This window comes from Castor canadensis, chromosome 3 (genome assembly GCF_047511655.1).
Source record: "Castor canadensis chromosome 3, mCasCan1.hap1v2, whole genome shotgun sequence".
Taxonomy (NCBI): Eukaryota; Metazoa; Chordata; class Mammalia; order Rodentia; family Castoridae; genus Castor; species Castor canadensis.
Window position 1 is genome coordinate 30,048,804 of NC_133388.1, and position 15,055 is coordinate 30,063,858.

The window sequence follows — 15,055 nt, forward strand, 5'->3', positions numbered from 1 at the left end:
GTGTTTGTTCCCAAACAAAAATTAACTTATTCATTTATTAATTCAATGAATAGTTTTTGGGTATCTACTGTTTATTCATTCAACATATTTGTTGAGCACCTACAGTATACTGGGATTGTTCCAGGTACCAGAGCTATCACAAGTGAACAGACAGCACAAGCAGCGCTGTGTTGGGGCACCTCAGAATCTGAGCTGCCATCACTGTGAGATGTGCAGCTGCCTTGTGTACCACCAGGAAAGGAAAAGGTCATGTACGTAGAGTCTGATAGAGTGCCCCACACAGAGCTGGACATCAATGCAAAGCTAAAGACCTCTCCACACAGAAAAGGACTGCAAGGACATGAGTGTCTCAAACTTTGGACCTTGTCTACTACCACAAGTTAGTAGACATCCATCTGTTGTCTAAATTCACTGCCACGGTGGTCTAACAAAATCCTGAAACAGAGACATTCATTTCAAGCCATCTCAGGTCAGTAGCATTCCTGAGCACTGGCAGAAACACATGCAAACCCCCTGTAGAGGATTTGATGTCAGTCCACAGCAGTTATAAGCAGTTATAAGACATCACCGGTTTTTGAAATGTCTTATGTTTCAGTGTGTTAAAAATCTAAAAACAACACAAAATTCAAGATGTTGAGTGCATCTTGCATTCAACAAAATATGGTATATATCATGTTAGGCAGTAGTAAGTGCAGTGGAGAAAAGTGAAGCAGGAAAGGGCATAAAGAGTGGCGGGGAGGAAGTACGTTTTATACACGGATGTGTGGGAATCCTCTCAGAAAGCGATAGATAGCTGAGCAGAGAGCTGAAGAACGGAGCCCTAAGAAGACTAGTTTAGGCAGAGGCTACAGCAAGCAGAAGGACCCTCAAGTGGAAGGGACAGAGTGCATCAGGTCATTATCACTGGAGTGACCAGGGCAAAGCAGGGATTCTGGCAGATGGAGTCAGAGTGAAAAGGGCCTGAGAGTTGCATACTCAGGCTTGGTTCTAGATGCTGTGAGTACAGAGAAAGCAAGACTCGACATCAACCTTGACATTGAGCTAGTAAAGGAGACAGATGATAAATAGTGTCAAGAAATGAAATGGAAGAGCTGGCAGAGTGGCTCAAGTAGTAAGAGTGCCTGCTTTGCAAGCATGAGGCTCTGAGTTCAAAACTCAGTGCTGCCAAAAGAGAAAAGAAAGAAACAGAAATGGAGTCAGGTGCTGGTAGTTCACACCTGTAATCCTAGCTACTTGGGAGGCAGAGGCAGGAGGATAGTGAGTTCGAGGCCAGCTAGGGTGAAGCTACTGAGGCCCTCTCTCAAAAACAGAACACGAACAAAAGGGCATGGCTCAAGTGCCCAGCATGTGCAAGTACACAGTCCCACAAAAAGCAAGCAAATAAAAAATTTAAAAACAGTAATTAACTCACTACACATTCATATAGATAACATGTTTTTGTTTTTGTTTTTGTTTTTTAATGAAAAACAACTAATTTCCAAAGCAAAGATAATGTAAGAAAAGAGACATTATAAATCTCTTTAATGTCTGGCTTAATAAAAGACAATTGGATGCTCATCTCTGCTTCTTGATTCATTCTGTCTGATACAATATGTCCTGTAGTTGCTGGAAAATTCTACCACACTCTTCAGAAGAGGAGAATGAAAAGAGAGAAATGATGTTTTAGTAGTTGTGTGAGAATGCTTTGACTTCATGGACTCCCTGGAGGGTCTTAAGGACTATGGGGTCCAAAGACCACATTTTTATAACTGCTGCTCTAAAAAATCCATGTCACCATTTATTGGCAACAGATTTCCAAGTGAGATATTGTGCCACAGAGCTGGCATTTAACTTATTTTCTAGTTTTTCTGAAGCCATAAGAAATGGAAAGGAGTATAAATCATTTTGTGCCTCTTCAAAATCAACTATTCACATAGTTGTACTTTAAATTATTGGGAAAGTGACCAGGCGTGGTGTAATCCTAGTACTTGGAAGGTGGAGGTCATGAGGCTCACAACTTGAGGCCAGCCCAAGCAAAAAGTTAGCCAGACTGCATCTCAATCAACAAGTGGGCATGTTGGTACATGTCTATAATCTCAGCTACACAGGAAGTATAGGTAGTAAGATCAAGGTCTGAGGCCAGTCCTGGCAAAAATGTGAGACCTTATCTAAAAAAATAACTAAAGCAAAAAAGGGATGGGGGCATGGCTTAAATGGTAGAGCATTTAAATTCCTGTATAATGAGCGCACAGGAGTTTAAGTTTTTTGTTTCTGAAATTTCTTTCAAGTTTATTTATTTATTGTTTTTTGATGCACTCAGTCAAAACTACTGTAATAAATCTGCAAATAAGGCGGGCTTACTATAGACCTAAGTGCCAGGGAAGGTAGAGGGGAGGGGTGGGGGTGGGGTAGCCTTTGAATGTTGTTTCATTTCAGAGCTTGTACGAGATGGTTGTGCCTTTTCAAAGAGCCCTTGAATTGACATATTCTCTTCCTCTGAGAGGCCACAGATGGTATCTCCAGTGAGCAAGGACGCCACAGAAGATCTGCAGAAAGCCCAGGCTTTGAAGCCTCAGGCTCTGGTGGAACAGGAGTTGCTGCCTGCAGACCAGGCCCAGGTCCTCCAGGAGGTAGGGAGCCTATTCTGACTCTCACGAAAGGAGGTCTGGGTGCGTGGCTTAAGTGGTAGAGGCTCAAGTGCCCTGAGTTCAGTCCCTGGTACTGCCAAAAAATGAGTGAAGGAGCCGAGAAGCTCGTGGCACCAGAATTTAGACATTAAATGGATGGTTTGGAATTAGAAACCACTGTCACAGTGGTTCCCAGAATTCTCTTTTCTCCCTTTAGGGCATCTCAGTTTTAATTATTTGGAGAGTGATTTTCTGTCTTTCACAGGGCTCATCATTATATTAGCACCCCATAGGCTAAAACTGAAGTGTTAGCAGTGTTCACAAGCTATCTAAAATCCTCTTGATGTAAAGAGTCTATTGAGGTGCGGTTAGTAAGCAGTGGCCTCCTTGTCACACAGGTGTGGGGTGTAGGGATTGTTTATATTTTTATAGCATAGGTGTTATAATAACAATTGGCATTTGTGTCAGTAAAGGCAGCATAAGCATCCTGATGACATTTGTATGATGCTTTACAGTTGATAAGCATTTTTACCTGTAATACATCATTTACTCCTGAAAACAACCCTGTAATATGAATATCTGTGTGTCTTCATTTGTTAACTGAGACTAAGAGCTGTTATTGACTTTAGTAAGGCTATACAACTAAATAAGCTGCAAACCAAATCCGTAGTTTAGCCTTTTAGATAAGGAAGGATTCCCTTAGCATGTGAGCCAAAGTCTGATTCACTTCATTTAGCAGTGCAGATGAGAGCTGGAGGGCTGTCTTGAAGCAGACATTGTGAGAACATCGCCCAGGAGGATTGCAAACTTGATGTATTTATTTCTCAGAAATACAGTTCCAGCCCCCGAACTGGATTGCTGAGTCACTGATGTGTTCTCCTCCGTGGGCAGTAGGTATAGATTTCTTGTGGAGTTTCTTTCAGCTGAAGAAGGGTCAGGAAATAGAGGTACAGGAGCATGAAACATGGAACCCAATCCCAGGGATTGAAGGGAGACTCACTGGGGAGAGAGCACAGGCTCCTGTGTGGGCTAGTGTGTGCTTTGAGGATCAAATGCCATTTGTATTCTTCCTTGCAGGTTAGATATATGGCAGCAAATGTACTGTTCAAGTAGAAATTCTGCATGTGGTCCAAGATGAAATTGTAATTATTACTAGAACATTGTTAGTGACATAGAGGGTGATACACAACCTGTAGCTTGGGGATGAGAACAAGGAAAGGGACAGGGAAAGAAAAGAGGAAGGAGGGAGAGGGGAGTGGGGAGTAAAGAGAGGGAAGGACAGAGAGAGAGACTTAAAATCAGATACTCTCTGCAATGCTTTGAAGAATTGACTGGGAAGAAGTAGCCTTGAGTGAGAAGTAACCCTTGATGTAGGAGAAGAAACCCTTGTAGGAGGAAGATGTATGGCAAAGCAGGAGTCAGGCTAAACTCTAGGTCCAAGAGCTGCCTGAGAGGGGTCACTGGAGGTGCTGTGCCGGCTGAGGCAAGGTCAAAGCATGGCCCTGAAGCACTGCTGATGCAGCAGCCAGCAGCAAGCTGAGAGGATGTTTGTGAGGAAGGATTTTTACAAAGAGTCTGCAACAAAATGTTTTCCAACTTTCATAAAGCTGTAAGAGATGGGAAAGAACAGGAAAGAATCTTTAAAACATTCTCTGGTGACATTTTAAAACAGAATTTATGACTGGGTGCTGGTGACTCATACCTGTAATCCTAGCTACTTGGGAGGCTAAGATCAGGAGGATAGTGGTTCCAGGTCAGCCTGAGCAAAAAAAGTTTGCAAAACCTATCAATGGAAAAAAAAAGGAACTTGGCATGGTGCACACATTTGTCATCCCAGTGACAGTGGGAAGCATAAAACAGGAGGATCCTGGTCCAGGCCAGCCTGGAAAAAAAGTGAGATTCGATCTTCAAAAAAATCACAGCAGAAAGGGCTAGAATGGTAGAGTACCTGCTTAGCAAGCACAAATCCCTGAGTTCAATCCCCAGTACCAAAAATAGAAGGAATTTGAATAGCACATTAAACTTTGAGTTGAGGTCATAGGGCATGAGGGAAACCTTCATGTGAAAAGAGGTTAATTAAAATCTGCCACTGTTACATGTACTTTAACCAGAGTTCTGTTGTTCAGATGGCCAAGTACCAAGTTCCACAAAGGCCTGGAGACATCGTTATGATCCAGTCTGAGCACACAGGGGCTGTAGATATTCTTTCAGCTGATTTGGAATCTGCAGATCTTCTTGGGGACCACAGGAAAGGTAAGACCTTTTGAAATGTAGAAGGTAGATTTTTTTGTTTGCAGTAGATATTTAACCAAAGGAAGGTAGACAGAGAGAAGGAAAAAAAAAATGGGGTGTGAAAGGAAGTGAGAAAGCCAACAGAAAAAGAATGTCTTTAACCGTGTTAACCTTCCTAAGCAAAGTGCCAGGTATGGAAGCGTTTTCTCATGATTCCTCAGAGTAAGATGCCTGTCCTTTCAGTTTCCCCACCTCTGATGGCTCCGCCATGCATCTGGACCTTTGCCAAGGTGAAGGAATTCAAAAGCAAGTTGAGCAAAGAGAAGAACAGCCGTCTGGTGGTGAAGCGGGGTGAGGTGGTGACCATCCGGGTACCTACCCATCCAGAGGGAAAGCGTGTCTGCTGGGAATTTGCAACTGATGACTACGACATTGGCTTTGGAGTTTATTTTGACTGGACCCCGGTGACCAGCACTGACATAACTGTGCAGGTCAGTGATTCCAGTGAGGATGAGGATGAAGAAGAGGAAGAGGAGGAGGAAATTGAAGGTAAATTTGATTTTAACATCACTTTCACTTTTCTTTTCTAGCTCAGTCTAATTGCTAAGGACTACCTCCTGGGTTGTAGTCCTTCTCCTCTTCCTTAGCATGCAGGTGAGGATTCCAGCATTGCATGCTAAGCCGAATGATTCTCGTCAAAGTCAGATCTTCAGAGAACATCCAGTAGGGTTGATGTCGACGTCTCAGTTGAAGGTTTCCTCTCTTTTAAATCAGTACCTAGTTTCTTCCCCAGCCTTTCCACAGGGGTAGGGGTGGGGCAGGAGCAGAGAGAGGGGGGAGTCAGGGTTTCCAGATCACATGTAAACCCAAGGTTATGCTACATTTTTCTCTTAGCTTGGGGGCATTTATTCTTGGTCTGGAACCAAAATGAGTGATTATAATTTGCTAAATGTACTCATCCTTTCTCACCTCCAAACTGTCATAGCTGTCAGATGACTGGTTGCTTCTTTATTTCATGCCTAGAGCAATTTTAAAAGGGTCTCTGTGCTCCATTCCTTTGTTGTTTGTGGTGTTTACTCAGGATGGCTCTGAGACATTTTGGAGGCAATCTAAGAGTAGGTTCTAAGTTTTAGCTTTATCCCTTGGTTGTCTTGCATTATCTTGAAGACATTCCCTTCACTTCTTCAGTCTACATGAAAAACTACAGGTTTATATCATATTTGCTGCTTTCGGGAAGCCTAGTGGAAGTGTTAGGGTCACTCTGTACAATGTGTTTTACCTGTGTTTTCTATTTTTTTTTTGTGTACTGGGATTTGAATTCAGGGCCTTGATAGGCCACACCCTCAGCCCTTTTTGCTTTAGTTATTTTTTTGAATAGGGTCTTGCATTTTTGCCTGGGCCAGTCTGGACTGCAATCTTAGTTACGTTCCTGTGTAGCTGGGATACAAAGCACACATCACTAACTTTTGTTGGTTGAGATGGGGGTCTCACTGACTTTGCCTCGGATGGCCTCAAACTACCATCCTCCCAATCTCTGCCTCCTGAGTAACTAGGATTACAGGTGTGACCCACCATGACCAACCCTACATTTCCTATTTCTGTTAGCTCGTCTTTTCAGTTATTGGATAAAAGGATTTCTAGATCTTCCTCTCAAACATCTCTTTCTTCCCCTTGGAAATATCAAGATACTTCTGTACCTTATCAGGCTAATTCACTGTTTCTCAGTGAAGACAGTATTGGCGTTTAGGATGGGACTACCTGACCTTTGTTATAGAGGTACTATCCTGACGTTAGCATTCCTGAATGCTGGGTTTCTGATTGCCTGTGTTTGTCAGTAATCATTGTGATACCACAAAGATCAGTAGACATTTCTAAATGCCCCTAGGAGGGCAGTAGCATCCTCAGGTGAAAGCTGCAGGGTGACCTGGGCTTTTATTTGCAGATAGGACATATTCAGTGTCTGACTTACATCCAAACTCTCTGCCCTTTTGCTTCTGCAGAACCTGTCCCGGTGGGAGATGTGGAGAGAGGCTCTAGGAGCTCCCTACGGGGTCGCTATGGGGAGGTCATGCCTGTGTACCGGAGGGACAGCCACCGAGATGTGCAGGCCGGCAGCCATGACTACCCTGGGGAAGGCATCTACCTGCTCAAGTTTGACAACTCATACTCACTGCTCCGCAACAAGACTCTCTACTTCCACATCTACTACACTAGCTGAAGGACGCTACGCGGGTTTAGGCCATATCTGCTGGCTGAAGCAGGCTGCCAGCTGTGCCTCTTGTCTTGCATAGGCAAGAGGAAAAAGTTGGTGTGAGGCTCCTGGTGTGGCCTCATACCCTGCCTGGCATGCCTGACTGGTGACCCCCTGTAGCTTTCTCCCCTTCTTGGCTTCTGCAGTTGGTGGTGTAGCGCCTCGTTCTGTGGTCCCTGACTCATGCTCTTGTTGCTTCAGATTCCAGCAAAATCCCTTTTGGAAGGCACCTATCAGGCAAAAGCCTAAAAGGAAGTAGAAGGTTGTATAAATGGATTTGTGTTGGTACAAGGTTTATTATTCAGATGGCTGCTTGCTCCTCTCCAGAGCCTATAATGCTGATGCATTTAGTGGCACACACCCTCTACTTTTGAGGTGCCAGAAGAGGGAAAAGCACATTGCCTATGAAAGAGCCCAAAATCTTGGATGGAGAAAGTTCTGTCCAGCCTCTCACCACTGCCATATTCCTGCCTGCTGGGTATTTTTGGTTTCTAGCACAGGCTGGGAGACCTCACTGCCTTGGAGGGATAGTATCATTCCTGATGTTCAGATGACTCCTCTTTTCTCTTTCCTATGTCTGTGTTTTTGCCATGTAGCAAAGACTTTCATGCAATCTAAAGTGGTAATCAATGTAACCTAAGATCTGGGAAGAAAAGTGGCCTCCATTGCTTCCTGTTTCCAGAGCTAGTTTCCCTTACCAAGGGTGCTGTCAGTTGATGAAGAAAGGGTAGAAATTAGATACTAAACTGATCTTAGAACCAACAACTTTGAAAGTCAAGTATTACTCTGGTTTTTTTGTTTTGTTTTGTATAATCAAAGATGGAGGGGTATCATATAAGAGAGAAGGTTAAAAAGAAAACACTCCATATTTCCCACCATGTTTTTTTTTTCTTCCCTGTCTTTAGGGCAGAAGTGTTATTCAGAAATTTCACTTTGGAACCAAATGCAATGAAACCCAATCAGGTTTCCAAAGTTTCTGGTGTTCAAAGTCCCTCTTAGGTAAACTTGACTATGTTGCTGAGTGTATGTGTTCTTTACCCGACCAAAGCTTGCATTTCTCTGGTGACAGCCTTTCTCACTGTTTATCCTAAGGCCCAGGGGTACTACAGAGTGCAGGTGGTGGTGTGCCAGTGGTCACCAGAGCACTTGGTTTTAGGTCCTTGGGCAGAGAGGGAGAACCAGATGAGACAGGGACCTCAGTAATCATCTGTACCTCCTTGTTTCTTATTCCTGTGTTAAGCCTGTTAGTCCTTTTGAATTTTGAATAGATTTATTTATTACTTTATTTATGTAATTTTATTAGCACATTTCATTTTGCCTTTGAAACAGTTTCCATCTGTTTCTCAGAAGGCGTCCTACTGCTCTGAGCCATGAGCCTACCCCTTCTATGGAGTTAAAGAGGCTGATTTAGGAGAGTTTGAGAAGTGGTTGTGTTCATAGTTATAGGTCAGCCCTGTGATGCTTTGGGAGGAGTCTCCCTTTCAACATGGATGACTCCATAGCCCATGTGCCTAAACCTAGCGCATGTTTAGGCACAACCTTGCACCCCGCCATGAGGAATTCTGAGTTACGAAGGATCTGCCTGAGTGCAGAGGAAGTGACTACCAGTTAGTGATTAGCCAGTGATTCCAGGTATCAAAGTCCTTGCCTCCTCTGACACTTTTATGGTGTTTCCTTTGGCTCATTCCTTCATTGTGTGGATGCCTTACACCCAGACTCTCCTCTCTACAGGAATGGCCATTTGAAGAGCAGGACTCCTCCCAGTAGGACTGAAGTAGCATCTGTGTCAGGAACAAAGGACATGCATCCCACACCTCTGTTCCCCAGTTGCAAAGCCCAAGCAGAACAGGAGTGTGGGCTTCCGCAGCCTCACATTCTCTGAGTGACATCAACCCTCCATTATTTTATCATTGTAAGTGTGTTTTGTAGCTAGCACCGGTGGCTCGAGTGTAATCCTAGCTACTCAGGAGGCAGAGATCAGGAGGATCATAGTTCGAAGCCAGCCTGGGAAAGTAGTTTGTGAGACCCTATCTGGAAAAAACCTATCACAGAAAAGGACTGGTGGAGTAGCTCAAGGTGTAGGCCCTGAGTTCAAGCCCCAGTACCGCTAAAACAAGCAAACAAAAAGCAGATGTGTTTTGTAGAGGATTACATTGGTCAAAATTTATAAACTTTGTGAGAAATTATTTGGACAGTGAAATGCAAACATGCTGTATGTCATCCCACCAGACAGCTAAGCAACCTCTCCTTTGTTGTGGAAGTTGAATCATGCCTTAGCTAATTGAGCATAAAATAATCTTCTACTGAGCTATTTTCCAGTCAGGAAAAGTTGTGCATATATTTCCTGTTTATTATTGGCTTCTGACTTCCTCTCAAAATGGAGGTGTCAGGCTATGCATAGCAAACTCCAGGGATAACACATATGACTTAGCTCTTATTTTTGCTGTAAGATTCTCTTCACTTATCAAATTCTTGGGAATCCTAGTTGTGTTGCATCAGGGAAGCCTGAGGGATTTGTTCTCATCATCCTTGCGTACCTATCACTTTTGAAGTCCTAGCATGGTTACTTCTCATTTCTTATTGATTTTTCCTTAATAGGCTTTCTTTGTTCCATTATCACAAAATAGCTAAAAGAACATTTTCACTATCTAATGTACTCACTATTCTTACACTAAATTTTTGAAATAATTGAACTTGGTGGTCAAAATATTATTTGCTGAGTACAAGTCATTACTGAGAATTCATAGTCCAGCTAATCCTAACAGGTGGTAGCTTTCTCAGATCTTCCCCATCTGAGTTCACAGAACCAAATAATGAAGTGAAAATCATTTCCTTTCATTCTCACCCTGTTCTCTAGAGCACAAATAAATCTTAACCAATAATTGAAAGTACTTCATAGGAGGGCAGAGATTGGAATTCTCTACACAGAGTGGCTGCATTGTTAATTCGTTTGCTACTTTGTTGAGAGATGGGGACTTTCATTAGAAAGGAAGACATAATTAAAGTGTTAATTTTTCTAATATTTTGTTATGAAAAATTTTAGCAAATAGAAAAAAGATGTGAACATACACCACATGGATTTAAAAATTATAAACTGCTCACTTTTAAGCAAAGGTAATCCTAACCTTCTGCTAGAAGTATGCAGTTAGAGAGTATATTCCCTGTGGACAGTATCTGCTCTCCTATGTCAAGAGCTCCTGGCTTCTAGCACATCTGTTTATTCAACATGGGTTACCTAGGAGGTAGTCTTCACAAAAATGGTCCTTGGTCTCCATCTTTCAAAACTCCTGCTGTATTTACCTGCCTTCTTCAGGCTATGATCTCTGCCATTTTCCTCTCTAACTGTGTGTCACTGTGAGGTAATTTTGAAGCTGCTTTGGAAAGACTTTATGCTAATCTGTCACTTTATGACACATCCTCAGGACTCTGAAATTCAAACTCAGTACTCAGAGAACATGTAGCTTTATCATGGAAGTAGGTAGAAACTTGAAATTAGACTGTTCTTAGTTATCTTTTTTTTCATAATGAATTGATTAATGCACTTTAAAAATATTTTTATCTGTTATGTAGGAAAACAATGAACTTTTAAAAAAAGTATGTATATTGTCCCATTATGATATGGATATGGAAGAGTTAACTCTGTAAGTTCACTGTTTTATATTAATCAGTGGAATTAGATATTATCGTGAAATTTATAATATATAAATTTTGTTTTTGATGAGCCATACCCAGTCCTTTCAGAGAATTAGGTGAAATCCAAACCCTAAAGTCTGTGTGTTATATTTTAAAAGACCCCTTCTCTGCAGAAATTTGCCATTAATCTCAAAGTCTATAGTTACAAGGTATGGACTTGAGTGACCCAAATATTTACATAAAAGACTTGTTTTAGTGAATGGGCGGGGGCGGGGGGCGGGGGACACAGGAATTAAACAGCTTTGTGCTGCTTGAGAACTGCCTTTTAACTTGATGGCAGAGTGGAAACAATAGAACAGAGGGTGGAGCTTAGAATTTTGCTCTTATCTTCATTTAATGCTTTAGTGTGCATTTTGTTTGTTGGGATCATTCTTTAAGCCAGAGCCTTACTGGTTCTGTGCTTGTTGGGAATTCTCAAGCCCACTTTGCTCTTTTCCAACAAGATCAACTAGAAAAAAATTTTTTTAGTAGGTTTCCTCTGCTAAGTATAATCCTGACCTGAAGACTGGTTTCATCTCTGTTCCTTGGGACTTTCAAATCTAATGTCATGAAAAGATAGTGGGATTAGAAAGAGGCCAAGAAGAATCAGTCCCAGTTGTGGTTTGAAGCCATAGTTGGCTTTCATTGTGGCCCAGAAGGGGATGAAACAGGTTCGCTTTGACCAACACCACAGAAGAGCCTAACACTGTGAGTGAGTTTGGGTAAACATGGGCCTCTTGTAGGCCGACTGCACAAGCAACTTTAATCTGTGAGGGATGGCATATACACAGTAGTAAGTGGATCAGGCCACACAGTTTTTCCCCCTATCAGAGCCTCCATTTAGAGTTTCTCTCAGAGCTGGATGATCCGCATCAACCTCTTTAACTAGTTTCTTTTCAAATGGCCAAAAGTATAGAATGCCTAGGAACCCAGGTCTGCTGGAAAAGGGAATAGTACCATCCCTGCAGAGTTTGGGTGGTTGAAAAGAGTTAGAAAGTGAGCTTCTGTCTGAAGAAAGGTGATTTCATGTCATTGCTGTGTGAGGGGCAGTTTGTTAAGGATATATACTGTTTACAGAGAGCAACTCATTGTATTCTTTGTGTGTTTGATTGTGCTCAAGGAGCCATCATGGGCTGGGGTGATGGCTCAAGTGGTAGAGCACCTGCCTAGCAAGCACAAGGCCCTGAGTTCAAATCTCAGTACTGCCAAAAAAAGAATGATCTTCAGAGAGCTATCACGCATGCTCTGGGGAGTAAGTAGGGAAAGAGTATTAAAAACCAGTCACAAGCTGGGTAGTGCTTTTCAATGACCCAAGTAACCTTTGTTCTTGGTGGCCTATTTTGGAGAATGGGAGGAGATACTCCAGCAAGAACTGCTGTAGCTCTGTGTATCTGGTGATGGTCAGTGGGAACTCTGCTCTGTCTAATCCACCTAGCATGTGGAGGCATTCCCAAATAACATACCAATTATCTAGGTAATAAGGTTGGGGCAGAATTTGTGATCCAAAGGGAAGGGAAACTGCTGGGTATTGTGGGCCATATTTCAGAATCACTGTTCCCTTTATGGTGTCACATTGTCTGCTTGAACCACAAAGGCAACACAGAGCTCCTGTTTCAATCCCTTGTTTTGAAGCTAAGAAAACATAATTATTGGCCTAAAGCCTGATGTAGTATGGAGAGTATAGTTCATTTACAGTCATTCTGGGGCAGGGAGATGGCTGAAGAGACAGGGAAATTATTTTTAATAGATCTTAAAAGGGTCAGAGCTGGTAGAGTGGCTCAAGTGGTAAGAGCACCTGCCTAGCAAGTGTGAGAACCTGAGTTCAAACCCCAGTACTAAAGAAAAAAAAAAAAAAAAGGCGGAGGTGCAGACTTAGACATTGGAACAAGAAGAACTGAAAGGCCAGAGCAGATAGGCCCCTGCACCCCTCCTTTTACATGTAAGTTAAAGGGTAGGGAGACAGGGCTATCTGCACCTGCCTTCTTCTTTGGGATATTAAGAATCTTCAAGGCTCCTTGGATAGGAGACACAGAGAAAAATAAAAGCTACGTCTAACAAATGAAAGGCCTAACACACCTTTTGTCCCTGTGTTTTTGGTAGGCCTTGATCACATCTCCATGTTTTCAAATAATAAACACCACCTATCTTAGCTACCTAGAACCATTGTCTAGTGATTAGGACTTGCTAGAAAACGCTCATATTCCCTCATTTCAGAAAATATAAAGACTACAGATAAGAACCATCATTTTGAGTCTTTACTCCCATTTTCTGAGTGGAGAGCAGGAAATATTTTCCCCCATTTCTCCCTACTTTATGCTGTTACACTAAAATAAGTCCATGCTAAAACTTTTACCTTGTGAGATTCCCTGTGTAAGACACCTTGAAATTCTTTTCACAATCACGGATCTCAAGAATCTGTGATTTTGTGTGGAAATGGGAGTCTGAGGGAACCTCTTCATCTCATCCAGTAACAGCTCCTCACAACTAAGTCCAGAGGCAACACACTGGCTTTGAAATTGTAGTCTTCTTCTCTGGTTTGAACTCATGATCTGATTTGTGTTGTTGGTACCTTGATTTCTTCTAGGCCCCAGGCAGTGGAGCACAGTTAGGATTATGGCTCTTTATTCTAAGACATGATGAAAAGAAAGGTATTCTAGAAATCTAAAGATACAAGCTGCTTTATGAAATTTCACAGTTTTCTGAAATTTTAAGCAGGTAGTCTGGGATTATCAGGGTAAATAATATATGTAAAATGACTTTCAGGGACCAAGTATATTTTCTAAAGTTCTGACATAGGATCATGAACAATTGTGTTTCGAGTTGAAAAATTATGACTGAAGAGCCCTGAGTTCATTGTCAGTTTAATGGGCTCTCTTCTTAAACTCCTCACCACTCAGGGTTGAAATGCCTAGTCTGTAACGTTCATGTTACTGTTATTGTTGATTCTTGGGTCAGGCCAGGAATCATCTGGAAAACATTATCTTAAAATCTTTTCTCATGTCCCAAACAATACATTTTACTAAGATGTTCCATGTTAAAAACAACTTTTGTCCTTTTCTGAGATCATTGTCCCATAAGTGAGTTAGCTTTCATTTAATCACCTTGAGTTATTTCCATTTAGCCATGTTAAAGAACAAGTAAGATCTGGGAAAGTAATTCGTGACCCATGACTCTGATATACCCACTTTCCTTTAATGATAATGGAAAGTGTTTTGAAATTCCCAGAAGAAATGCTGGGGTGCTTTGTAATAGTAATTTAAAAAAAGAATTTATAAGTGCTTTGTGATCAAAGTGATAGATTCTAAGAAAGCAGACTTTGGGTAACGATAGTGGGAGTACAGGTTGGTGCTTGAAGATTTCCTAAATACTCTTTGCCTTTAACTTCTGTCTCTGAAGGCTTGCTTTGCAGCCATGCACTTGATCTATCAGTTAATTGAAAGTGATCATCATGTTTTCTCGGTAAATATTTAAGCAATTGGTAACCATGCAGGTATTTTCTTTCCTTACTATTCCATATCAGGCACTGATGCTGACATTACAAAAAGGGTCTAGAAGGGAAACTATATCACAATCTTTTCTTTAATACCAAAAAATCCTAAGTAATCATTTATTATAATCAGCTTGTTTTATATGTCATCCTGTCATGAGAAATACTACCAACACCTCCTGATTTCTACATTAAGAACTTTGCACCAAACTGTTACTTAGTTCTTATCATCCTGCTGAGTGGTTTTTCTTTTTTGAAAAAACCGTATTTTCTCACCCTGTAGCCCCGAATGTGTTGCTGTGATACACTGATGACTCTGAGCTATGGTTCTTTAAATAGCTCGGTTCTTGTGTTTTTATATTATGTAACAATTGTGTGATGCTTTTGTGCATTCTTTGTCTTCTCTTCCCAGTTTTGAAATCCGTCATAAATAAACTTTTTCACTGTGCACCTAAAACACTTAGAGTTGTACGTTAATGAACCAGATTTGCATTTTAAATCCCCTTTAATGTCTCCCATTCACCTCAAGAAGAAAGGTATTCTGTGAAAACGTGGGTTCTTTTATAATCTAGATAGATTATAAAAATTAAAAAAATGAGAATAAGGGCTGGAGGTGTGCTTTCTTCCTAGAAAGTACAAAGTGCAGACTGAATTCAGACCCCAGTACTGTACCACTGAGAGAGAGAGAGAGTAAGATGAATGACAGATTATTCCCCTGAATTTAAATTCATGGCAGAGTATTATGAACTAGGAACTGGTTTTGGAAAATTAGGTTTATAGTAATGATTAACAAATAATACATTGAAT

General features: G+C 41.6%; 1 protein-coding gene across 1 annotated transcript in view; it reads left to right on the plus strand.

The window, feature by feature from the left end:
* The window catches only part of Tmed8 (transmembrane p24 trafficking protein family member 8), a 33,739-nt gene extending 19,032 nt beyond the window's left edge, over positions 1-14,707 (plus strand). The window contains exons 3-6 of the mRNA XM_020180968.2: positions 2,483-2,609; positions 4,733-4,859; positions 5,082-5,387; positions 6,839-14,707. Coding sequence (XP_020036557.1) covers positions 2,483-2,609; positions 4,733-4,859; positions 5,082-5,387; positions 6,839-7,056 — 778 coding nt within the window. The 3' untranslated portion in view covers positions 7,057-14,707. The remainder of the gene's footprint in view (positions 1-2,482; positions 2,610-4,732; positions 4,860-5,081; positions 5,388-6,838) is intronic.
* Positions 14,708-15,055: the final 348 nt, after the last annotated feature.